Source organism: Meles meles, chromosome 17 (genome assembly GCF_922984935.1).
Source record: "Meles meles chromosome 17, mMelMel3.1 paternal haplotype, whole genome shotgun sequence".
Classification (NCBI taxonomy): Eukaryota; Metazoa; Chordata; class Mammalia; order Carnivora; family Mustelidae; genus Meles; species Meles meles.
In genome coordinates, this window is record NC_060082.1 from 29,745,978 (window position 1) to 29,771,790 (window position 25,813).

The 25,813-nt window shown below is 37.5% G+C and overlaps 1 protein-coding gene across 4 annotated transcripts in view; it reads right to left on the bottom strand.

Moving 5' to 3' along the window:
- The window catches only part of CAMSAP2 (calmodulin regulated spectrin associated protein family member 2), a 110,501-nt gene that overhangs the window by 83,910 nt on the left and 778 nt on the right, over window positions 1–25,813 (bottom strand). For all 4 annotated transcript variants that reach the window (XM_045982645.1, XM_045982644.1, XM_045982643.1 and 1 more), the window contains exon 2: window positions 4,844–5,103. In XM_045982645.1, coding sequence (XP_045838601.1) covers window positions 4,844–5,103 — 260 coding nt within the window. The remainder of the gene's footprint in view (window positions 1–4,843; window positions 5,104–25,813) is intronic.

Below are 25,813 nucleotides of genomic sequence, written 5' to 3' on the forward strand. Positions count from 1 at the left end.
CCTTCGCTAGTTACGGTGATTGCCCTGTGACCTTACTTAGGTTCTCAAAGCCTCAGTTCCTCATCAGTAGAAGAGAGACAATATATTTTCCTGTTAGGGTTGTCCTAAGAATTAAATTATGTGAGATACAGTATATAAAGTGCAATCTCATGCCTGGCACAGTAAACTAAATAAAAAGAGCCACTAGAGAATCTGAGAAAGTATAAAGATAGTATAAAGTATACTTTTATCTTTATACAAGTATAAAGATAGATGTAAGCAAATCAGAAAAATCTGAGAATAAACTATTGTATTTTACACTAAGCTGACAGTATAAGAGCTCACAAAGTATTTCACCGTGTTTTACAATGTTTTGTTTACTATAGGTAGGGAAAGAATAAATCAACGGAGCACCATCACCATCACCAAAAACCAAAGAATATAATATGAAAACTTATTCCACAATCTTATATCCCACAAAAAAGTTTAAAAATCCTTATTCAGTTCACAGCCTCTTCATGATCTAACCCCAACCTATTTTTTAGCCTCATCTCACTTCTATGCTTCCATGCAGTCAACGCTGTCACTTGTAATACATAACCTACTTTCACAGTTCAAACTTGACTCAAACAACTCCTTCAACCTGGTTGCCATTCTCATCTCATTCCTTTTCCTATCCACTGAAACCTCAGTCATTCTGTCCCATTCTGTCCCTCCCTAGAAGAAATCATTACATCCTCCTCTCTATTCCCTGTGCTTAAACTTATATTTAAAGCACCTATTTCATGTTATCTAATTAGCATTTTTCTGCAGGCCTCTTCCTCACCAGATCCTAAGCTCAATGTCATTCAAGGGGAGGCATTAACGGTCAGCTTAATGCAGATAATGAAATGTGATAAAACGAAGTAACTCTTCTTTACATACAATATCCTTCTTGAGAGTAAAAAATATCTCCAACATCTTTCTATGTTTTAACCACTGCTTCACTGGCTTTCTATTATAACAAAGCAGTTTACTAGCCAGTAACACATACATATGTACAACAACTTTTTAGCTTTTATTTTCTGAATACCCAGAAGCATCCATAAAGTAATACTGACCCTTCATGAGAGAACATTTTATGCCTTACTTATCAAATGACCTAACAGCCCACTTTAATTTCCATTAAACAAACAAGATATTCAATCTTTTTTTGGTAGTCATTAAAAGAAAGTGCATCAAAATAAATTTTTTGTTTTTATAATAATGATTGTCCCAAAACAAGATTTGGTTTTAAAGTGTTATTTTGCAATCATATGAAAATCAATCTCATTATTTCATACCACACATACTACATACATACACACACACACATATATATATACATTTACTTAAATAATTGACTTTTACAAACATCAACTCTTATTTCCCATATATGCAAATATGGTTGGAAAGCTGATTCACAACCAAATAGTTTTAATTCATAACCAGACTACAGTTTAGACAGCTAAGTAAACATAACTTGACACATTTAAGTGCATAAATTTGATACAGATAATAGCAATATCAATTAGAAAGTAACAATTCTAGCTCATTCAAATTCTAATTTTAGTTTTGCTAGTGCATAACACTTCTACCTTAGGCAAATCACTTAGCCTCTCTAAATAAGTATCAAATATATAAAATGACCCTGGATCAGACAAAATTTCTCATACAACTATTTTTTTTTTTTTAAGATTTTATTTGTTTATTTGACAGAGAGAAATCACAAGAGAGGCAGGCAGAGAGTGAGGAAGGGAAGCAGGCTCTCAGCCGAGCAGAGAGCCCGATGTGGGACTTGATCCCAGGACCCTGAGATCATGACCTGAGCTGAAGGCAGCGGCTTTAACCCACTGAGTCACCCAGGCGCCCTCTCATACATTCTTGATCATAAAATTCATCCAAAACACCTGTTTAAAAATACATATCCAAACCCCTCTTCTAAGGTATTAATGTCACAGTTCTGACAAGAGAACTGGGAATCTATTCAAAGTTCCCTGGTACTCATGTTCCCCAGGTTCCTCATCATTGGAAAGTTTTATACATACTGGTTTCTGATTTCTAAAGTTCTTCCTGGCTATAAAATTCTATGAATTTAAGGTTTTATGACCCTGAACAAATTCTCCAGCCTAACCTAGTGATACTGAATGTAATACACATGCAAATTCATTTCGCTATGGAAGGAAGTTTGAAATCTGCTCTGTACGCTTAAGCTATCTTTTTCAGCATCTGAGTCCATTTGCTACATGTCCCTGAATTTTCACATTACCCTAGATACCAGTATTATTTTCACAAATAATTTAATAGATAATGTTATTTGGGCTACAGCATACTTTCGGTTGAAAGATGTTCCCCTGTGATTTCAATGTACGCAACTCTTCCTCTGCTAACTATTCAGTCACACACTTAATGCTGATTCAAGCACACATCAGGTTTAGTTCTCAGAACAGTAAGCATTTCAGCACTGTAACTGTATATTGTTTGCATTTGTCTTTTACTCACATATTTGTAATAGTCAATAGGCAGATCATAGCTACAATCCCTTCTCACATCTACAGATAATGATTATGTGCTTGATGAACTTTAATGCATTATAATTATTAATTGGCTTTAAAACACTGTGTCTAAAATATTTTCCCATTGTAAACACAGAAGAAAACATTTTAAGGCTATACTCTCCAAAAATCTGCCTATAAAAGCACTGTGATAAAAAAAGCGTATGTTCTCCAACATGTGTTCTCATTAAAAAAAAAAAAAAAAAGCATTCCTCCCAAGCCCCAACCCACCCCCAAATTAATAAAATCTGCTTGGTCAAACCTGCCTTATACTTACGTTGATACTTTTGTTACTATCATGTGAATTTTCCAAGAGGCTGTAAGGCAGCATACAGAAATAAAGATCCCAAAAGTACTAAGATAATTTAGAGACAAGAGCAGGGGGCGGTATTGGAAGTCAATCTATTCAGTGCAACTAAACACTATTTTCCGTTTTACTTCCCAAAAAGCAAGACAAAGAAGAAAAGTGAAACTTATTACTCCTACTCTAAAACCAAACACAACAGTTTCTTAAGGAACAAAGTTTTTAACAGTACTCTGAGAAATGTTCTCATATAGGTTTTTGAAAACTGTAATATAATATTAATAATATTATACAATCAAAATTTCACAGCAATTGAGAAGCTTTAAATCAAACTGTGACAAAAGCTGAAAGTATAGACATAAAGCACAGGTCAATAAAAGTGACTCTGAAAAGGGTGAAGATGAGGTAGTCAAACATGAAGGATTCTAAAACCCACCGAAAGAAGTCAGAACCAGACAAAGAGTAATTCTGCATCACTTAAATCATGGTCTTTAAATACCATTTCCTACAATCAAATTTAAATATATTCAAAGCTATCACAGGATCAAATATAGTGCGAAAGAAACCAAGAGTAACGTTACTAGCTGTTTTCCAAACCCCTCACTTTTTAATTAATTCTACAAGTATCTTCATATTTTATCTTACATGCACCAAACTGCACTAGGAAAATAATCCCGAAAAAGTTAAGTTTGTTTCTTCTTAAAGAGGACCTGAAATAGACAACATGTTACCTAAAGGATCTAACTGTATCTGAAAGAGCAGCTACTAAGCAAACACAGATTCACGAAGTCAGTGATGTGCTTTATAACAATCTACTTGGCCTTGAAATAATGGAAGCAAAAATAATCGCAGCTGCAGCATCCAACCAGTGCAGTGATTCTAGAGAGGTTGAAAGTGAAATACTACTAGGACACCTAAATAGAATTCTGCTAGCCCTGCAGTTGGCAAACCATTCACATATATGATACCCATCCAAAGCAGACATCGAAAAATCAGAGGGTAACCATAAGGTGAATTTAAAGCCATCAATGAAAGCTGAAAATCTCCTATGTGATAATAAACATTCTTAGTTATCTTTAGTAATTTTATTATTAATCTATACATTCATTAACTAAATTTTTCTTGAGATATTATTCCCTATTTCTCATAACCAATAGTTGTTGTTTTTTTTTTTTAAAGAAGGAAAATAGGCAGAAAGTAGGTCATCACTTCATTTAGTACTAGATTTGGTAAAATAATTTTCATTCATCCTTCTTCAACTTCATGATTTCGTATATTTCTACATACATTCTTCTACATATATCTCTCCCCTACTACAACTAGTCTCACGTAAGAGCATGATTTAATCAAATGTGCAAATCTTTCTTTCCTTCTAATACCATTCTTGATGATGCTCAGCATTTTGTGAACTTAATGTGAACTTAAGCTAATGTAGTACATCAGAATGAAGCAGTATATGATGAACCCAAACCTTAGATTTGTCTCCAGAGACTATAAGGACAAAGGTCCTGAATGCTTGTCACGGCTTAGAGCCCTTCATTCACAAGAATGAACTAATAGTTATTAAATAAACTAAAACATATGATATGCAGAAATTTACCAAGAGGTCATTCTAGCATGTAAATGAACACAAAAATCTCATCTTTTTTCCTAATGAGGATAAAATCAAGTATACACTTCCTATCTCTTCTAGATAGTCTCTATGACAGAAAAAATAAGTTTTTAAATTAAGTAAAAATCACTTCAAAGGAGCTAGAAAGAATGTAATTGTTTCTCCTGAGTATTAGAATGGCACCAAGCTTTCCAAAATAGTTTATTAAAATCTTCCTTCATGTGGAAACGAGGTTTATAAGAAAATGACAGTCTTTAAACTCTAGGCAGAGATGACAATCCAATTTCAAAACATATTTCCCTCCATTTTATAATACAATTCACACTCAAAGGTATGCACTTCAAAAAAAGTACTGCTGAATAAATAAAGACTCACCATCTGTATGGGTTTCTTGTGGAGATCTCGTTCAGTTACCAGTTTTTCTTGGTCAGTGACATACAGACCTTTCTGTGCTAAAGCCTGGATTACAGCATCATGGCCCAAAAGGGGTTTTGCAGCATCACTCTTGAGAATGAGACTCCCAGCACGACAGTATAGTTCAGCTGATAGAAGCAAATTCACAACAGGAGGTTTGATGTGTTCCTGATCATACTGATCAGTGTAAAATGGTTCTCGAAGTTCCTCTGGCACATTTTCTATAAAGATTAAGATGAAAAAAATTCTTAGGATATGTTTATAAAAGAAACACAATTTATTTAATAATTATTATGTCACAGAAGATTCCTTTTAAAAATAACAATAACCCTTTAGCTAATAAGATAATTTATTAGAGCTTGGCAGATAATTTAGAATAAGGAGATAGAAATCTCCTTTACAGAAGATACTGTTCCAAGTATAATCTAAAAAGGGACTACAAAGGAAACAAGGAGAAAAGTTTTCTAAATCCAGTGCCTCTGAGGAAAGTTTTCTCACATGCATACTCAAATCCATAGAATGTGCTAAAAGATTCCTAAAAACTAATTTCAGTGAATGCCCTCACATTCAAGTAGTCAACCAGAAAATGCACTGTAACGGATACTGCAGGGGAAATGCAAGCCCTTGCCAAATGGCAGCATAAGATCATTTGCCCAAAATTGTACAGCTAAGCACTTGCAAAACAAAAACTGCCTAACTTAGTCTGTCCCTCTGTCTCAGGGTCTCTGGTCTCTTGCCCTTCTTGCTTAGCCTGCTGAAGGTATTTACAAACCGTTACAATTATAGTTCAGGGGAGAACTACTCTTAAAAATTCCTTCACCTAGTAAATCACTACTACCCTCACCTTACCACTCACCATCCTACCCCAAGAAGCCCTCCAGGACACCCAACTGACACAGAAATGGAGATACAGAAAGGAGAGTTTATAAATGGGACATGTGAAAGAAAACAAATTCTTCTCAGTTTCTTTTCTGCCAGCCATTTCCCTTGAAGAATGTCAAGCCCTACTCTCTCAAGGTCTACTTCTAGAACACCCTTAGGAGCTGCTTTTATATCTGATGGCAGCCAGATTACCAAAAAAGCAACAAAGAAAATACTTCTCACTGTTTTACAAGTTTTCTTGTCTTTTCTACCTTGAATCTCTTCCTCTTCCTCCCACTCCTTAGCTGAGCTCTGTGCTCTTAACCAAAGCCAATGTAAGAATGAGGTTTGTCTTCCAAAAGGAAAGGCAGGCATCTAAGTTACAAGCTACCGTGGAGCTACAACCATAGGAACTGATAGCTCTGGCGTGACACCTAGCCAGTCCCTTGCCTGCCTTCTCTTTGAAAAGTGAGGTTTCAAAGCCAGACAACCCCAAACACTGATATTAGGAGGGTTCTGAATAGACAGCTTTAATACAAGCTCAAAATAAGTCACAGTACTGATCAAAGTGAGCATTTTAAAAATATATTCACAAAATATTAATATACTCCTCAGCAATTCTCACCCTAAAGTTTTTAAAGAGCTTTTATTATTTAGAAAAATATTTTCACCAGTGGTGCCTGGTTGGCTCAGTGGGTTAACTGACTTTTGGTTTTGGCTCAGGTCATGACCTCATGGGTCATGAGACTGAGCCCCACACTCAGTGGGGAGTCTGCTCAAAGATTTTCTCCCTCTGCCCCTACTCCCACACACATGCATACACACGCCCTCTCTCTAAAATAAATAAATAAATCTTTAAAAAACATTTTTTCATCAAACATTATTACAGTAATGATTGCACTGTTCATTTTATATACCATCATGGTTCTGGAGAAATTCAAGGAGTTAGAAATAATCCCCACCTTCAAGAAGTCAATAATCTACAAGAAGACTAGACAGACAAATGAAGTTAAGCAATTCAGAAACAATGAATGAATAGGCATCAAGTGAAAGAAATGAATTGCTAAATGAACAATTGTTCTAAATGAACAATTAAGTGCTTAAAAGTCAAAGCAAGCAGCATCATAGTGGGCTGAGATGACTTCTATGTTAAGAAAAAGGATAGGAAGAATAGGCAGAATTTATTTAGCCAAAATAAATAAATAAATAATAAAGAGTATCTAAACAGAAGGGGAGAGCCAGGGAGAGAAAGAGAAGATGTGAAGACACACCAAATTCAACAATTTGGGTGGAGGAAAGGGTTCATGTAAGATAAGAGTGAGCAGTAAAGCTGGAATGGGAGGGAGGCGGTAAGACAAAAGTAGTATCTCTTTTAAACATGAAGGCTTTATACAGTAACAAGGAATTGCTTACTGTTTAAAAGGAGAAGAGTGACACATTAAGAATGATGTTGAGGGTGGCGGTTGCCTGGGTGGCTCAGTTGGTTGAGCACCTGACTTTGGCTCAGGTCATGACCTCAGGGTCCTGGGATGAAGTCCCATGTCAGGCTCATCATTCAGTGGGGAGTCTACTTCTCCCTCCGTTCCTCTCCCTGCTCAAATACTCACTCTCACTCTCTCTCTCTCAAACAAATAAATAAAATTAAAAAAAAATAGAATGATGTTTGGGGATAATTAATCTGGTCTTCAATACTGACAGTGGTGAAAATCAGACATAGACTATAAAGGTAAGGAAATGAAGTGTGAAAATCAAGAAGTAAAAGACATAAAGGATTACTTAATACAAACCCCAAAAGACCCAGAAATAATGCAAAGGGAGGGGGTGAAGATGGCAAAGACCATTAGGCCTGGGTTACCTGGGAAACAGTGATAACATTAATAGAAAAAAGAAAATCAAAGGAAGCACTAATTCTGGATGCAAGATCATAAACTCAGTTTTAGAAATGCTGATTTAAAATGACAGCAAAAATATCCAAAAAGCAGCTGGGGATATAGGACTCTGGAAAGAGGTCAAGAGTAGATATATCAATTTGGGATTCTGGTGACACCTAAAAATATCATCCTCATTTAATAATTAAAAACACTTTTCCTCCTTCATAGCTACCTTAACCAATAGTGAACCAGCCTTAAACTTAACAGCTCCCTCACCCCAGGTATAAACTACAGAATACAGTGTTGGTAAATTAAACTTAGTATCATAGGAACTATATAGAAGTTATTTAGTAGAACAACTCTAATAGAGAAATTATTTGATTTTAAGATAACTATTATAAGATATAGGCCTAATGGAGTTTTATTTCCTGTAACAATAAAAAAATGACTAATACAGGTGACTTGGTATCTGAACATAAATCATGCAAAGAAAAGTGACTGTTAATTTCCAGGATTACAAACTTCTCTACCATACCTGTACATCCACCTAACATTCATTTATTGCTTTTATATCCATTCTCATACTGATCTTTTTAACAGCCTGGTAAAAGTGTTAGACAATCAGACAAAATGCAAATATATATTAGGAATTAGGAATATACGAATACTTACTAAGGACATTTATGTGTCAAGACACTGTCCTAAACATGCCTTCTATCATGCAATAGTAACAATTCTCTTGTCCCCATTTTAAAGATAAGGAACCTAAGAAAGATTATCTTGCCAAGGGCACATATTTGATAAATGCAGAGTCCTAGCTCGAAATCACCTAGCTAAATATCTTAAAAAATAACAATGGTTTGCCAAGATCACCAGGTTAGAAGATGGAAGATACAGCTGAAGGGCTGTTTCCATTTTATTACGGCATACCTACAAACCTAAGATATGAAAGTGCATGTTTTAAAAAGATCCTAAAGCAAAAAAAGAAAAAAAAAAAGAAAGGATCCATAACAAGCCAAAGAATGTTTCACAAATATGACCAAAAAAAAGGGCCTAAAACAGATTTTTCCACCCCCTAAAGAATGCAAAGCTGCAGAGTAAGTATTACAAAATAAGTCACTTTCAAAAACAAGTCTTCAAGCACTAAACATGGCTTAAAACAAGACTTCATTTTGCCAACTATCCAAAACTCGTTTAAGTTTGAAATTGTATCACATTGTGAAACAAATAAGCTGAAAGAGCATTTTAGAAAACAGACAAAAATCAAAGATAAGAGGTTTCACCTTCTCCTTCACCTCCAGAACACAAAAGTTAAGAAATTAATGCATAAGGAATGGATGAGTGAAACTCCACTCCTAAAATTGCAAAGGATAAGAGACAAGTTTTTCTTGTGTACCAGGACTTAAGCAGAACCTACCTTAATCATGTTATTATAAATCCTGTTATTATAGATCTAAGTTTTGAAATTAACAATCACCTGAAATGCTTGAAGTACAAGTAAAGGGAGTAGACAGTGAATTGCTCAAGGCAATTTTCTATAAAGATGGGTTAGTTAGTAGTTGCATACATATACCAGCAAAAGATATAGATTTCTTTAAAACAATGAAGGGTAGAGAGGTAAGAGGGGAATGCATTTCAGAAATATCACCATGCTTGGTCACGGGAATATTGCCTAAATTTTCTAAATCTAAAAAAAATTATCTCTAAAACAATTACTGAGAGAGAACTAGTGAGTTTGAAAAACTCCAACTGAAAATAAGACATAAACCTTGAACTTGAAATTAACCAAGACATGAAAATTGTCAACAACATGGAAAAAAACAATAGTATCAGTATCAGAGAAAGTTATGAGTCATTTTTTACCTATGAAAATGGAAATATTTTTAAAACCCACTTTTGACAAAGATGTATCCTTATACATGACCAAAGGGCAAGGACCATGTCTGTCTTATTCACCAGGATATAAATTCCCAACTCCTAACTTAATGCCTAGTACATGGTAAACGCTCAATATATATCTAATAAATAAATGAAAATGTAGTTTTTTATTTTTTAATTAACATATAATGTATTATTTATTTCAGGGATACAGGTCTGTGATTCATCAGTCTTACACAATTCACAGTGCTCACCATAGCACATATGCTCCCCAATGTCCATCACCCAGCCACCCCATCTGTCCCACCCCCCGCCCCTCCAACAAACTTTAGTTTATTTTTTAAAAATGTTAGTCATTAGCCCTGTCCTAAAAGGAGTCTAATATTTCAAACCTTCCCTCAACTCCCAGATTCTGTGCTAGTCATCAAAATGCATTCCTTGTACCTGTCTTTAAAGACTGTAGGAGCACCTGGGTAGCTCAGTGGGTTAAGCCTCTGCCTTTGGCTCAGGTCATGATCTCAGGGTCCTGAGATCAAGCCCCCGCATAAGGCTCTCTGCTCAGCAGGGAGCCTTCTTCCCCCTTCTCTCTGCCTGCTATTCTACCTACTTGTGATCTATCTCTCTGTGTATCAAATAAATAAATAAAATCTTAAAATACATACATACATATATACTTTAGCGTTATCTCCCCAGGCCACTCTTCTGCAAAGAAGTAAAACCTTCAAAACCAAACCTCCTTTCAGTTAACCTACATTCACTACCTTTAGGAGGCAGCACGATATAGTGGGGAAAACTGGGGCTTTTTGAAAGCACGGGTTTTGGATTTAAAAAGAAGAGTCTGAATTTTACCAGTTACTTGCTACAGGATTTTGAGTATAGTAATTAATTTCTCTGAGTTCAAGTTTCTCCATATATTCTGCAGATGTGACTCAGCTCCTCCTTCTTCTACCCCATCTCCCCTCTCCCAATGGCCCACTATGCTCCAGACATCCAAGTCTTCCTGTTGCTACAGCATGCCTAGTTTGTGCCTTTTGGCCTCTACACCAGCTATTCCTTCTGCTTCTAATGTTCTCTCTCGAACCTTCACATAGATAGCTCATTCCATTCTGATCTCAACTAAATGTTATCTCCTCAGATATACCTTCCCTGACCACCCAATCAGTCATCTTATTTTAATCATCTATATAACAGTTAATACTATTCTATAATATGTATGTTTATTTCTGCCTCTTTCCACTATAATGTAACCTCAAGAAGAGCAGGATATTGTTCCATCCCGTGTCACTGGCACCTAAAACAGTGCCTGGAACATAGCAGGCACTCAAATGTTTACTAAAACAACATAAAGTACCTAACCATAGAGCTTTGCCTTCAGATGAGATGCCAATTAAAAGTGAACTCCCTCTACCCTTCCGCTTACCAAATGATGTATTAAGTGCTGTTCAGCATTCCTGAGCTTAAATTACCTCCTCCACTCCTCCCACTACCCTGCGAGACTAAAGTACCTCTTCTGAGTCCCAGATCCTTATAAGCCAGCTAGCCTACTCAACTCTTCACTTGGATGTCACAAAGAAACCTCAAATTCAAAATGGGTGCCAAGCTTTTACTGACAAGGGGAGTTACAAATATAGGAAAGACTAGAATGAACTCTGGTGTTGAACTAAAATGCAAAGCATCATTATGAACACATGGGTGTTTTATATCGGTCTATATACAGAGAAAGAAATAGATGTACTTTATGTTATGTGTGTTTTCCCTAGCTCTGTCTGCGAACCCCCAGAAGCAATAAACCTAGGATCTATATCTTGGTTTTTCACTAAAAGGAAAGAAACAGCAATTTCCAGAGCTGGAGAAGACAAAGTACAAGATGAGCTAAGAGTGTCTTTGTATGTATGGGGCGGGGGAGGGGGGTGTTGTACACATGTGCCAAAAAGAAAGAAAATGCCACCAAATGATGGGGCCATGTCAGAAGGACACAGGATCCAGATGAAAGGCGATTCCACTGGCCAAATCTGGGACAATATGAACATCAAAATAATGATAATAAAAGATTATAACCCACTGAATAAAACAAGAATCAATGAGTCCATCCTGATATAAATGAAAAACTCGCAAAAGAGAAGGAAGAAAAACCTCTTTCTAGTTGTAGAACATCAATTAATAAATGGGAAAAAATAATAGTAATAATCAATAGTAATAATTGACAAGCAAGAATCATTACTGTATGCTAAAATGGCAGATAAAAGTTTGATGAACAGGATATTTCAATTCATCTCCCATAAATTATCAACTCAAAATGGAATAATAATTTTATGGTGCAGAAACATGGCGGATACCACTTTAACCAACTGATCAAAGCTAACATCACCAATACCAAAACAAACATTATCTGTCTCCTGATATAAGTTACTGAGGATATAGCATCTCTTCTGAGGTAATTCTGCCAAATTTGCCTAATTTTAATCCAGAAGACTCTTTAGACAAATCCAAATTGACATTCTATAAAACAACTGGTCTACTGTATTTATAAAACAAAAACTTTAATTTTGTTTTTCATTCATTTGAGAGAGACACAGAGACAGAAAGCACAGGCAGGTGCAGAGGCAGGTGCAGAGGCAGAGGCAGAGGGAGAAGACCCCGGCTGAGCTGGGAACCTGACTTGGAGCTCGATCCCAGGATCTGGAGATCATGACCTGAGCCGAAGGCAGACCCTAACCATCTGAGCCACCCAGGTGTCCCTGTAAGACAAAAATTTTAATGAAAGAAAAAAATCAAATTGTGGGCTCATATCTTATGGAGCACTAAGAGAAGAAATTTCCTACTTCTTTCCTCTCCCTCTGCCCCACCAACCTCCCTAGCATCATTATATATTAGGGAGGATGTCAAACTGTTCAATCTTAGGAAGAATGGAGAGTAAGGAAATTCCATCTGGCTTCCATCTCTCCTCTGTGGCTGCCTAGATGCCAACTCTTTTGTCTCTAGGTGCCTCCCAGGCACTCTTGCCCAAGTCCCTGTGCAATGCAGGTATGGAGCTCTAGACGGGGGTGACAAGGGTATGTCTGTTGGTGGAAACAGGTGGTGATGGCAGCAGTGATGAGAGGGGGTGCAAGGGTGGGTCAGATGCCAAGGAAGGGAAGAAAGGGAAAGGAAAAGGACAAGAAAAAAGAAAGCCAAAGAAGATGGCAGGAGGAGGAGTGGGCTAGGAAATGGTCTCCAGTGTCTGGATTGCCACCAATCCTTGTCTGGGAGCAGGTAGGTCTCTGCGCACTTTGTTTTTCTTCATAGTGTCTGGGTATTCTTGTTGGGACACTTCCAGCGCCAGCACCCATCGCAGGATCTCATTATCATCCCAGTCATTCGGATCAAAGACAGAGGGGACAGCTGCTATATAAGAGCCCACGCTCCAGAGCAGGCTATAAGAACACAAGAGGGGAGGCAGCCCAGTCAGCCCCTGCAGAGAACTGGCTGGTTGTACCACAGAGTGAAGGAAGTGTGGCAAGAGCTAACACCATGCCTAGGGAAGAATCCAGAGGCCCAGCTCAGCATGCAGCTCAGGGTGCTCAATCTTTTTTTTTTTTTTTTTTTTTAAGATTTTATTTATTTATTTATTTGACAGACAGAGATCACAAGTATACAGAGAGGCAGGCAGAGAGAGGAAGAAGCAGGATCCCCGCCGAGCAGAGAGCCCGATGCGGGGCTCGATCCCAGGACCCTGGGATCATGACCTGAGCCGAAGGCAGAGGCTTTAACCCACTGAGGCACCCAAGTGCCCCAGGGTGCCCAATCTTTAAAAGTGGTAATATCATGAACAACAAAGACAGACCAAAGAACTATTCCCGTTTAAGGAGACTAAAGAGACAAGTTAACTGCAATGCGTTGATCCTGGACTAGATCTTGGAATGAGGGGAAAAGAAAGCAATAATGTCATTAAGACAATTGGCAAATTTGAATTTGGACTGTGAAGTAGATAATATCATAGCAAAGTTGTTTCCTGATTTTTATAATTTTACTGAGATTATATAGAAGAAACGGATCCTTCATTTTAGGACACAGACTGGAGTATTTAGGGGTAGGGAACACAATGTCTCTCATACATTCTCAAACAGTTCAGAAAATATTATGCATATATGCAAGTACATATACATACTTACACATGTGTTTATGTGGGAGGGTGCGAAAGAGAAAATGATAAAGGGACAAAATGTTAACAATGGGTAAATCTGGCTAAAGGGTACTCCAGAGATCTTTATACTACTGTTACATATTTGAAATTACATTGAAAGTTATGAAACCTAAAAATGCCCCAAATCAGTCTTTTCCCCTAAATCTGACCATCTTCCAGCATTCCCCACATCGATGAATGACACCAGCACCCATCTAGTTGCACAAGCCAGAAACCTAGCAGTCATCATTAATGCCTCCTTCCTCCTCAGGCCCCAGATAAAATCCATCCCCTTCCCACAGTCTCAACTCACATCTCCCAGGTCCAGGCTATAGGTGTTTCTCATGTGAATTACCTTATTTAGTTCTCATCGTCTTCACACATCCACTCCTGTCCCTATTTCAAACCATACTTTCCTACAGCCAGAATTTGCTTATTTGCCATAGTAAATTTGATGTTACACACCACCATGAAACCTTTGGGTTTTCAATGACTTTCAGCACCTTCAAGGATTAAAATCCTCAGGGCACCTGGGTGGCTTAGCTGGTTAAGTGCCTGCCTTCAGCTCAGGTCATGATCCCAGGGTCCTGGGATCGAGCCCTGTATCAGGCTGCAAGGAGCCTGCTTCTCCCTCTCCCACTGCCCCTCCCCTGCTTCTGCACTCTCTCTCTAAAAAATCCTTTTTAAAAAATGGATTAAAATCCTCCCTCGGACCTTAGACGGAAGAAGTAATCCTGTCCCTTCCCACCACTTTGTATTAGGCATCCCTGCTAGCCACATTCAGTTCCTAACAATCACACACCCTTTCAATATAGAACCTTTGCCTTTGTACATTCTGGTCACTACTGAGAATGGTTTTCTCCCCATTCTTTACCCTTTCAGTTTCTGGGGGGCCAGTGATCCACTCAGTTTTGTGCAATTCCCGTCCCCAATGAAAGGAAGAACATACTATTTGTCCTTCCTTCCCTGTATCTCAGTGTAATGTACTGTTACTTTCTATTCTATTCAATTATAAAAGAGTAAGTTTGTGGTTTTTAAAATATAGGTGAAAGTATAGATAAGCACTAGTAAGCAAGAAGTTTGTTAAACACAGAACCCAAAGAATGTGTTAAATAAAAGGAAGTGGTTAATGTGTATATTAAACATACGGGATGAAAAAACCCCCAAAAGATACCTAGTATTCATGAGGTATCTAGGCACTTAATATTCATGACATATTGAATATGCATGAGACTAAACAAACAAGAGGCAGTGAACACTAAATATACATGAATACTTAATATCTGTTGAGTCCTTAATTTGGCCACCCACTGGTGACACCCATTCTGGCCTATATGTCCTCTGACCAAGCAACACAAAACCCATGGCTATTCATCAGGCTTATGGTTAAGCTACAGCTGTAGCAGACATGCTTGTTCCTGGGGTCTCTCTGATACAAGTGTGTATCACTGGCCTATGTGTCACTATGGGCTTCTTTGTTCAAACTTCAACTCTGGTCCTTGTGACCATACCATCATCATTAGGGAAGGCTAATGTAGCAGAAAGAAATGGACATAAAAACACTGTACACTGCAGGATTCAGGGAGCACAGTTCTTTCTCCCTGCTTGCGTTCTATCTTAAATATGTTAACTTACCTCATCTTTTTCTCCTTGCTTTTCACTGTAAATTGATTTAACAAACCATATGATTTAAGCACTTTAAATCATATGAGCCCTTTTATATGTGAGCTCTTCTTTTCTGTGACCTCTGGAGTAGTTTGCCTGGTAGTACACTTGAAGGCTACCATTCATTAAGGTAATTTCCCACGTAGGATAACCATACACTTGACAAAGAAAAGTTTCTTTTTAAAGGAGCTTTCCAACTAATAAATAAAATCATGACAGTCAGAGAGTTAACTAGACATTAAGGGCCTCCTGGTAGAAATATGCACCACGTGTGAAGTATGCCAAAAAATAATTAAACTTCAATCTATACAATCCTATAGAATTAACTGCTAATATAAGAAACCTGCTAGGGGCACCTGGGTGGCTCAGTGGGTTAAAGCCTCTGCCTTTGGCTTGGGTCATGATCCCAGGGTCCTGGGATCAAGCCCCACATCAGGCTCTCCGCTCAGTGGGGAGCCTGCTTCCCCCCTCTCTCTGCCTGCCTCTCTGCCTGCCTGTCATCTCTGTCAAATAAATAAATAAAATCTTAAAAAAAAATAATACATTTAAGAAACCTGCTAAAAAATACCACAGAGATCCAGACTATAGGAAATTTTAAAGGACAAACAACTGTAAATACTCTCTCCAGTAACTAAAGGCAAGCAAGACAGAATGAGATGTAGGAGAAGCCTAAATATTTAAAAAAGAAAACACAAAAAACCACACTTAGACATATCAACCAATTATAAAATATGACCCTTATTTGGATACTGACTGGAACAAATGAACTATAAAGCAAAATAAATAAATAAAAACAAAGATTCATGCGACAACCCGAGAAATCCTAACACTGATGATACAGAGTGCTGTGACAGGCAGTGCTGCGATGATGGCAATACCATGGTTATGTTTAAAAAAAGAGTTCCTGACTTTGAAGATATATACAAAAATAGTTATAGATGAAATGATACAATGTCTGGGATTTGCTTCAAATAATCAGTGTGGCTAGGAAAAAATCAGTGTAACTGATAAATCAAGATTGGCTATGAGCTGATGGTCATGGAGGTTGGATGAAGAGTACATCAAAGTTTATTGTCACTGCACATATTTGGTATCTTCTAAAATCAAATGGCTTTGTTTAAAGAGAAAGAAAAAAGAGAATACAGAATGTCCATTCAGTGATTAGGAACGAGCTCTGAATACTGTGATATGTGGATGTGAGGCCTACACCTACCACAGCCATTTGCTTCCACAGAGAGAGGACATTGGAAGAATGAAACTCACACAAGAAGGGCAGAGCTAAGGGAATCACTAAGAAATGGAACTGGATCCTTGATCAAATCAGATCAAAAGCTCATCCTGCCTCAGAACTTTTTCAGTTATGCAAGCCAATAAATCCTCTGTACTATAAGCCAATTTGAGATGGATTTTCTGCTACTACAAGTGAAGATACTTTGACACGGTCTCCCATTAACTCTCAACCTACTCTGGTCATGGTTCTGCCTCTACATTCCCCTCAATATGTTCTCAGCCACGTCATTAATAATTTCATCACTGCTAAATCCAATAGAGTTTTTTTTTTTAAGATTTTACTTATTTATTTGACAGACAGACAGCGATCACAAGTAGGCAGAGAGGCAGGCAGAGAAAGAGGAAGGGAAGCAGGCTTGCCACCTCACAGGGAGCCAGATACGGGGCTCAATCCCAGGACCCTGGGATCATGACCTGAGCCGAAGGCAGAGGCTTTAATCCACTGAGCCACCCAGGCGCCCCAATCCAATAGAGTTTTATGAGACTTCCTGCTTAATCTGTCACAGCTGTACCTTATTCTCCTCCATCTCAATGTTCTCTTCCCTGTGCTTGAGATTCTACACTTGCCTGGCTGGCTTTTGTCCTCCCTGGCTTCTCTCAGTCTGGCTCCTTTGATGGTTCTCCTGTCTTGGGTCCCCTTCTCTCTCCTCCATACTTTCCCTCAAAGTGACTGGCAGTTACTCACTTTTTTTTATAACCTCTTATGTGTATCATCCCAGAGGTCTTCTAAATTCAACATATGAATTTTCAAGGGCCTAATGCACACACCACCATTTTAGATATTCCTCAAATTCAATGCTGTCTTCTCACACATACATACACACAACTCTCTTCCATACACACAACTCTCTTCCACATGGCTCTCTTCTACTGTGCCCTTTCTCAGTAAACAGAAGTAATCTCAACACCCTCCCCCACTCTCATCTTTGCTTTCACATGTCCAATCAGTCACCAAGTCTTAACTTTTACATTCACCCCCTTTTTCCATATCCACTGCCACTATCCAAATTCAAGGTGTTACCATCTCCCACCTGGGCTATAGCTTCCTAATTATTTCCTTCTTTGTAACTCTTGACCTCCCTCCAGTACATTTTCTACTTCCAAGAAATACTTTTTTTTTAAAATGTGGTAAAATATACATAACATAAAATTTACCTTTTTAATTTTTTTTTAAGAGTGAGAGAGAGAAGGCCGCCTGGCTGGCTCAGTTGGTTGAGCATCTGCCTTCAGCTCAGGTTATGATCCCAGTCCCTCGGGCTCCTTGCTGGGCAGGAAGCCTGCATCTCCTTCTGCCTGCCACTCCCCCTGCTTGTGCTTTCTCTCTCTCTCTCTCCCTATGACAAATGAATAAAATCTTTAAAAAAAAAAGGTTGAGAGAGACAGTGTTGGGGGTAGGAGGAGCAAAGAGGGACAAAGAGAATCTTACGCTTGATCTCATCTCACAACCCTGAGCCAAAACCAAGAGTTAGACGCTTCACCGAGCCACCCAGATCCCCCCCGCCACCAAATTTAATCATTTTTAATGTACTCCAAGAGCTCTTTTAAAAAACAGGTTTCTGATGATGTCACCTAACTTAAAACAAACTGAGTAGCTCTGCGTCCAGATGGTAAGATTTTTTTCTAGATCAATCCTCATATACTCATATACCTTTTGAGTTTTCAATCTGTACCTGTCTCACCTATTCAAAAACTATTTTTGTGTCAAAAAGCAAATTTTCAAGATCTTTTAATCAAAATTTCTAGTATCTATATAAAAAAAGGAGGTCATTAGAAAAAGAATTATTTCTGCTGTTTCAAAATTTGTTACATTACAAAGTTCTACAAAACTATGAATTAGAGAAAAATTAACAGGCTCAGCAATTCCTTTATTAGAATATCTTAAAAAAAGAGAAGGGAAAACAACAAGACAGCTGAAAAAGAGAATCTTGAGAGTAGTAGAAAATGCCAGCAGAAAAAAATAAAGCTATCTACAGCTGACTATCAAACAAACCAGGCGGTTAGGAGTGCCAACTCCATGGCCCAAGCAGTCAAAAACCTGCATATAACTTCTGCCTCCCCCAATACCTGACTCTTAATAGCCTACTGTCAACCAGACGCCTTACTGATAACATAGACAGTTGATAACACATTTTGCATGTTATATTTATTATATACTGTATTCTCACAATAATACCTAACTTTCCTTCATTTTTTTCACCACTTCCAGGCTACACAGTTCATCTATAAGCTTTTTCAAATGATCACATACTTCAAAAAAATGATTCAATATATTTCTTGGAGAAAAAAAAAAGTGTATACATGGATCCATGCAGTTCAAATTCATGTTGTTTAAGTGTCAACTGTACTTTGAAACTTACATTTGTTAAGGACAAATGTCTTTTAAAATATTTCAAAAGTTTTATCAAATGTATTTTATTCCAAGAGCCTAAAGTACTTAGAATCTGCATGCAATTCCTATTTTAGAGACAGAAAATGGTGTGAAGGAAAGAGCACATTCAAAATAACTTTTTAAGATCATACGCATACATTCCCAGGAGCCTATGTTTGTGAAATATGGAGTGGGGAGATTAATGGATATTTCTATTAACTGAAACTCCATCCCTTTATCTAAAGAAAATAGGACAGAGATACTTCATAAACCTTACTAGGCATAACACAGCAGAGTACAGCTGTAAGGATTACAGAAAGAGCTCAGTGGCCTCTCTATTACCGTATGCCTAGTCTCTGTCTTATGTTGTCTAGTTTGTAGTGAAAAATATTTTTAATAAAAAGTCTTTGAAATTATTGTAAGAATATAATCCCATTCTACAAAGGGAAACAGAATATCTTAAGGTAGCCAAAGTGTGAGACTGATAAATCCTAACACTCTGCAATTTATTTTTCTTCTACAGAACTCAAAGCAGTGTATGTTTATTATCATGACTCTTCAGCAAGTAGGGGAATGAAGAGTACTTCAGGAAAATACCCCAGAAAATAAAAAGAAGCAAATAGTAACAAGAGAACTGGAAAGATACTACTATATAGGACTTAAACCTAAAACATTATGTTGATGAAAAGTCAACATTTAAGAAGGGAAAACTGTGCAAAGCTTAGGATGGAAAGTGCTAAGTATCATAAATGAAAACAACTGTTATCTGAGCTAAAGCATCAAGCCTGTCACTATTAATAAATGTGTAATTATTTAAGTATTAGTAATTTACCTATCAAAAAGGTCCAATAGCTAGTCTACATGGAAAACTAGATTCGCTGGGGATGGGGGGAGACTCTGAAATGACACACCAATGTTAAATATATTTTCTATCCCTGTACTAATTTATCAAATAAAAGAAAGATTAAATATACTTTCAAATTCTGCAAAACAAATTTAAGACTTATATTTGAAAGGTTTCCATGTGTTCTTTATGCCTTCACTTTCAGTACTATACTGTAACTGTAATGCACTACAGAAAGCATATAATACAAAGGTTAAAATGCAAATTTTAGTATCATAAAGGATTAGACTCCAACTGTGGTTCCACTACTTACAATCACTTACAAGCTGGATGATAAAGGCAAGTTATTTAAATCTGTTTCCTTATTAACAAAAAGAGCAAACTACCTAATTTCCTGAATTCTTGTCTTCCATTTGAATACGTCTGAAATCAGGATGTGTTCTTACAATTAACTTGGACTTTAATGTACAAAAACCTTTTTTAAATCGCAGGTGAATCTTACAACCTTCAGAGCAATGGTTCTCAAGTTGGGGTCATTCTGCCCCCCAGGAGACATGGGCAAGGTCCAGAGACATTCTTGGTTGTCACAGCTGGAGTGGAACTGAGAGTGGAGAATACTGTCAACTAGTGAGTAGAGGCCAGGGATGCTGCCAAAATCCTACAACGCAGAGCATGGCCCTCCACAACAAATTGGCCAGCCAATTGTACTGTGGTTGGAAATCTTGCTTTAGTTATTTATAATGGAAGAAATAAAATGGTATCCACTTTAATAGGATGTTCTTGGAATTTTAAAAAAACTGACAATTAAAAAATGTTCAAAACTGTACTTAGCACAAAGAATGTGTTCAAGAAATTCATCATAGCAGGTTTTTTTTTAATCCAATGTGCTTAGAATAATTTATCTACAAAATAATTGCCAAATTCCTTAAACTGGCTCTTCAAACAATGGTGTTCCAATTTGCCTTTCAAGCTGGATCCCCCACTATTTCATTACATAAACCTCCTTTAAACCTACTGGTCTATTGTTCCACTAACACTACCTTGGTTTCAAAACTCCATGCCTGCACACATACTATCTTCTCCGCCTACAATGCCTACTTCCCATTCAGCTTGACTCCCTTCAGGGTCATCTAACTACCACCTCCACTTCAGAGGTCTTCCTTCACAGTTCACTGAGGCTGAGAGTGTCCTCTCTGCCCATCCACTACTTCTCCCTCCCTCTCCATATCACTGTCCCAGTTACATGGCTCTTATACATTTCCTGAACTCTACTATAGTTACACATGCATCACATCTCCCTTACTAGAGCATAAATTCTTAAAAGAATGGCATGGTTTAAACACCTGTAGGGGTGCCTGGCTGGCTCAATCAGAAGAGCATGCAACTCTTGATCTTAGGGTTGAGAGTGTGACCCCACGTTCGGTGTAGAGACTACTTTAAAAAAAATAAAATCTTTTAAAAAATAAAAATAAAATAAAAACCTGTAGTGTTTGACTACATAATAAGACCATCCCCTTGAAATTTTTCCTTCCAGGGCCTCAGTATTATTAAACTTTCTTAATTCCCTGCCTAAGTCTCTGATCACTTTTAATTCTGCCTCCTTTTTCCCCAGGGCTCCCCCCAAAACATTGTTAAGTATTCACTACCCTAAATTCTGGCACCCTCACATCTACTACAATTTCAGTTGCATTTGATGCACTGAAGACTCTGTGCACATTATTTCTAGCCTCAACTTCCCAACTATACTATATACCTACGTTTTTTAGCTATCGACTTCATTAAGTTTCTCAGATTAGATATTTGGTCAATACATCATGTTCAAGGTTTCAAAAACAAAGCTGACGTCCCATTACAACGTGCTGCTTTCTCTATCTCTGCCAATGGCATAGTGATTCATCCTCCCAGTCACTAAGTCTCAAAACATCAGGTAACCTCATCCTACTTAAAACCTCAGGTGACCTCATCCTTTTATATATTACCTTTTTATTTCAACCATTTCCCAAGTACCCCGAATTCAGTCATTTAGAAACGCAAGGGATTATAACTGCAACATTTTTTCTACCTTTTCCCTGTTTTCCATTAATTTCACTTCTCCTCATATAGTACAGTGGTTAACAGAATAGACTGAAGTCAGATTTCCCAAGTTCAGATCCCAGCTCCATAAACTGAGTGGCTTTGGATGAGTTCCTAAACCTCTGAGCTTCATTCTCCTCATCAGTAAAATAGGAATGATTAATAGTTTCTACCTCTTAAAGCTGTCACGAGAATTAAAATCATATGACATGCAAAGTGCTTGATACACAGCAAGTACTTAATAAATATTAGCAGCTTTATTATCATTTCCACTCTACAATAAGCTTTCTTGATATCTGCTTGAACTCCTGCGATAACTTCCCAAACTTGCCTCTCTGCTATTGGTCTTTCTTACCCACAATGCTACCCATTGTCATCACAACTTTCCCACATGCCTAAGTCAGAGCGAACATAGGATTTTGATAGCAAAATGTGTTCAGACCTACAAAGAAATGTAACAAGGTATATTTATAATAGAAAATGGTATGAAGAGGAGAATGATGTAAAGAAAAAAAAAAAGAATAATAGTTGATAAAGTTGAAATGATAGACTAACACTGGGAAGTTGGCCTTAAATCCCATGTTAAGAACTCCAAATTCAAGAATTTCATAAAGAGGTTTTATATCCACCATTTTCCCTATAAGATTTAAAGGAACAGAACACTGAAAGCAAACTCAGCAATATCATTGCTTAAATGGGTTAAGCTGTTCAAATACAGTAGAGACAACATAGCTTAACTTCCTCTTTTGCAATGTGCTTCAAGTAATGAGCATCTGTTTATTAAAATTCATCTAAACAAACTTATTCTTCATTTGATCAAAACTGTATCTGCATTCTTCTACAAAGTAAGCTCTTAAGATTTGGGCTATTTGGAATATTTTTAGTGTAATGAGAACATGACTCAAAGCTTCCGACGTAAGACTTTGAATAAAGTAAACATTTCATCTGCTTTCTAGGTATTGCAATATTAGTGCTTTATTTCTTTTGTACGGTTCAATAACTTCATTCTACACCCATCATTAATTTCTAGCTATCTTTTTTTGGGGGGGGGGAAGGATTATTATTTAGGAGAAAGATAAAGAGCAACTGCACCACAAGCAGGGGAAGGAACAGAGGAAGAAGGAGACAAGCAGACTGCCTGCTGAGTGGGGAGCCCTAGGTGCAGGACTTTGTCCCAGGATCCTGAGATCATGATCGGAGCTGAAATAAGGATTCGGAAGCCCAACTGAATGAGCCACTCAGGTGCCCCACTAAAATCACTTCTTTAACGATGATATATAGGGTCTTCGGGTATTGATTTAGTCCTTTTTCTATGAGAATCTTCCTAATTTTTGATATATTAAAAAGTAGTAAATTTTAGAAGTGTATGTGTTGAAAAAGTCATTTAAAGTGATAGGTACAGGGGCGCAGTTAGCTGGGCTTCTGACTCGTGATTTCGGTTCAGGACATGATCTCAGAGTCCTGGGATCGAGCCCTTCATGGAACCCTGCACCCAGCAAGGAGTCTGCTTAGGATTCTCTCTCTCCCTCTGCCCCTCTCCCTGCTTCATGAGCTCTCCAACTCTCTCAAATACATAAATAAATCTTTTAAGTGATTTTAGTAAATCAAAACAAAGTTAGGCTATTTTTTTGAATTATTAACTGAATACCATTAGGTAATACCTTTGAAATATGTTGTCTATTAACACTTGCTGCTTAAGTATCTACAGCAAATGAAGAATATTTACATCAAAAGAAACGAAACCTTACTTTTTCTCTATTCACTCCATATAAATGTGGAGTGAACAGAACAACCTTTGAAACGTTGTTGATTAAAGAATAAAATGCACAAACATAACATTCTCAATAATGTATTGAGTTTTGTTACTAAGTTACCCTCTTAAGGCCTTCTAAGTTTGGTTCTCATGCATTTTGAGTATGATCTTTTTATCCATTCCAACTGTTGCCAAAGCAAATGTAACCAAGTACCAACAATACTCATCTAAACCATCTGAGAGTGTGTTAAGATCTGCCCACTTGGGGCATCTAGGTGGCTCAGTGGGTTAAAGCCTCTGCCTTCGGCTCAGGTCATGATCCCAGGGTCCTGGGATCGAGCCCCACATGGGCCTCTCTGCTCAGCAAGAAACCTGCTTCCCCCTCTCTCTCCACCTGCCTCTCTGCCTACTTGTGATCTCTGCCTGTCAAATAAATAAATAAAAGCTTTAAAAAAAAAAAAAGATCTGCCCACTCGTTAAATAAATAAATAAGACTTCTAACAGGTACTATGTGCACATCTTTCACACTCTGCAGAGTGGTGTAAAGAGCAAAGATCTCAGAGTTATAAAGACCTGAGCTGGCATGCAGAATCCACCACCTGCCAGATGTTTCACCTTAAACAAATTAAAAGCTCTGAACTTGTTCGCTCATCTGCAAAATGAGAACAGTATCTACCTCGAGGGTTATTCCTACCTGTAGGAATAAATGAAGCAATGTATTTAAGAACTGAGTATGTAGCAGGTTTGCCCTGCCTCCACCAACGCCATACCCCTGGGAGCCAGTCAAGTGAAAACGTATCTCTGCCCTTACTAAAAATGTGATAGTAGGAAAGTTGTTTAACCTCTCTGTGCCCTGGGGGAAATGGGGAAGAAACTACGAATATCACAAAGTTGCTGTGAATCTCTAACGTACAGTGTAATGCCAAGCATCTAGCACAGCGCCCAGCACACGACAGATTCCACTGATACTAGATTCCTTTCACTTCCTTTCTTCTTCAATGGTGTTCAATATGTGTGCCGCACCAAATAGTCCAGAATCTAGCTAACTTGCCTGACACAAATCCAGAAAGTAGGCCATTTTCTGGTTAGTAGCCTTTGTGAATCAAGGGCAACATTTTGACATCTTGTACTATAAGCATCCTCTCAGTTTCAGAAGGAAAGAAAATATTTTTTGTTGTTCCCTCTTCCTTCCATTTTGTACACATTGCTTTTCCATGTAGGTCATTACATAAATTTCCCTCTATCTTTTCTAAATACTTAAATAGCTTCATTTCTCCTCCAAATGGATATTAGCTTTAGTATGCTGCTTATATTAAAACCAAAATACATCTCTCTCACTGCTGATATCAGTGCTGCCAGAAAATAAAAACACACTGACACTTCATGCTTCCTCCTATGTGTTACTCCACACATTGAGTTCCAAATAAATCTTTAAAATGTAAATTATCTCAAAATGAGTTTTAATTATACTTACTCCTAATGCCAGTTTTAAGACCTTAACATCTACTTCATTATTAAAGTACAAGAATTTAAACAAAAGTTGTCATAAACATAAAATCATGTTAAAGTTTCCCTCAAACTAGTGCAAACAATCTTCCAAACACTGAGATTCATTTGCTAGTTAACCAACATGTGCAGCTCTGAAAACATTGTTATGGTGTTTAAGAATCAATTAAACCATTAACTCCCATATTTTCAGTCTTCAAAGTGGAAAGAAGCCATTCTCCTCCCACAAACAACATTAAAAACAAACAAACAAAAAAACCTTACATTTAACATCTGGAGAAAAGTCTGCAAATACTAAGAAACTTTTTTTACAAATATTTTACACATCTAAAATTTATTAACCAGGGCACAGAAATCTTACAAAATGATTCTTAAAGTTACCAGACAAAATTTCCTTACACCAGCATCTTCCTATGAAAAGCTCTCTAATTTTTTCAGAGCTCTACAACATGGGCTCCGAAAGCAAACACTAAGGAATTACAACAGGAGGCCCTTTTCCTGTTATTTTGCAAAGACTGGGTAACGGAGAGAATGTTTAATTGCCACTGCACTGTACAATCTGTGTCAACAGCACATGCCCTCAAAAAAACTCTATTAAAAAAAAAAAATCCCATAGTAGGCACTGTTTGTTTCTCTTAATTTATGAGGCCAAAATACGTC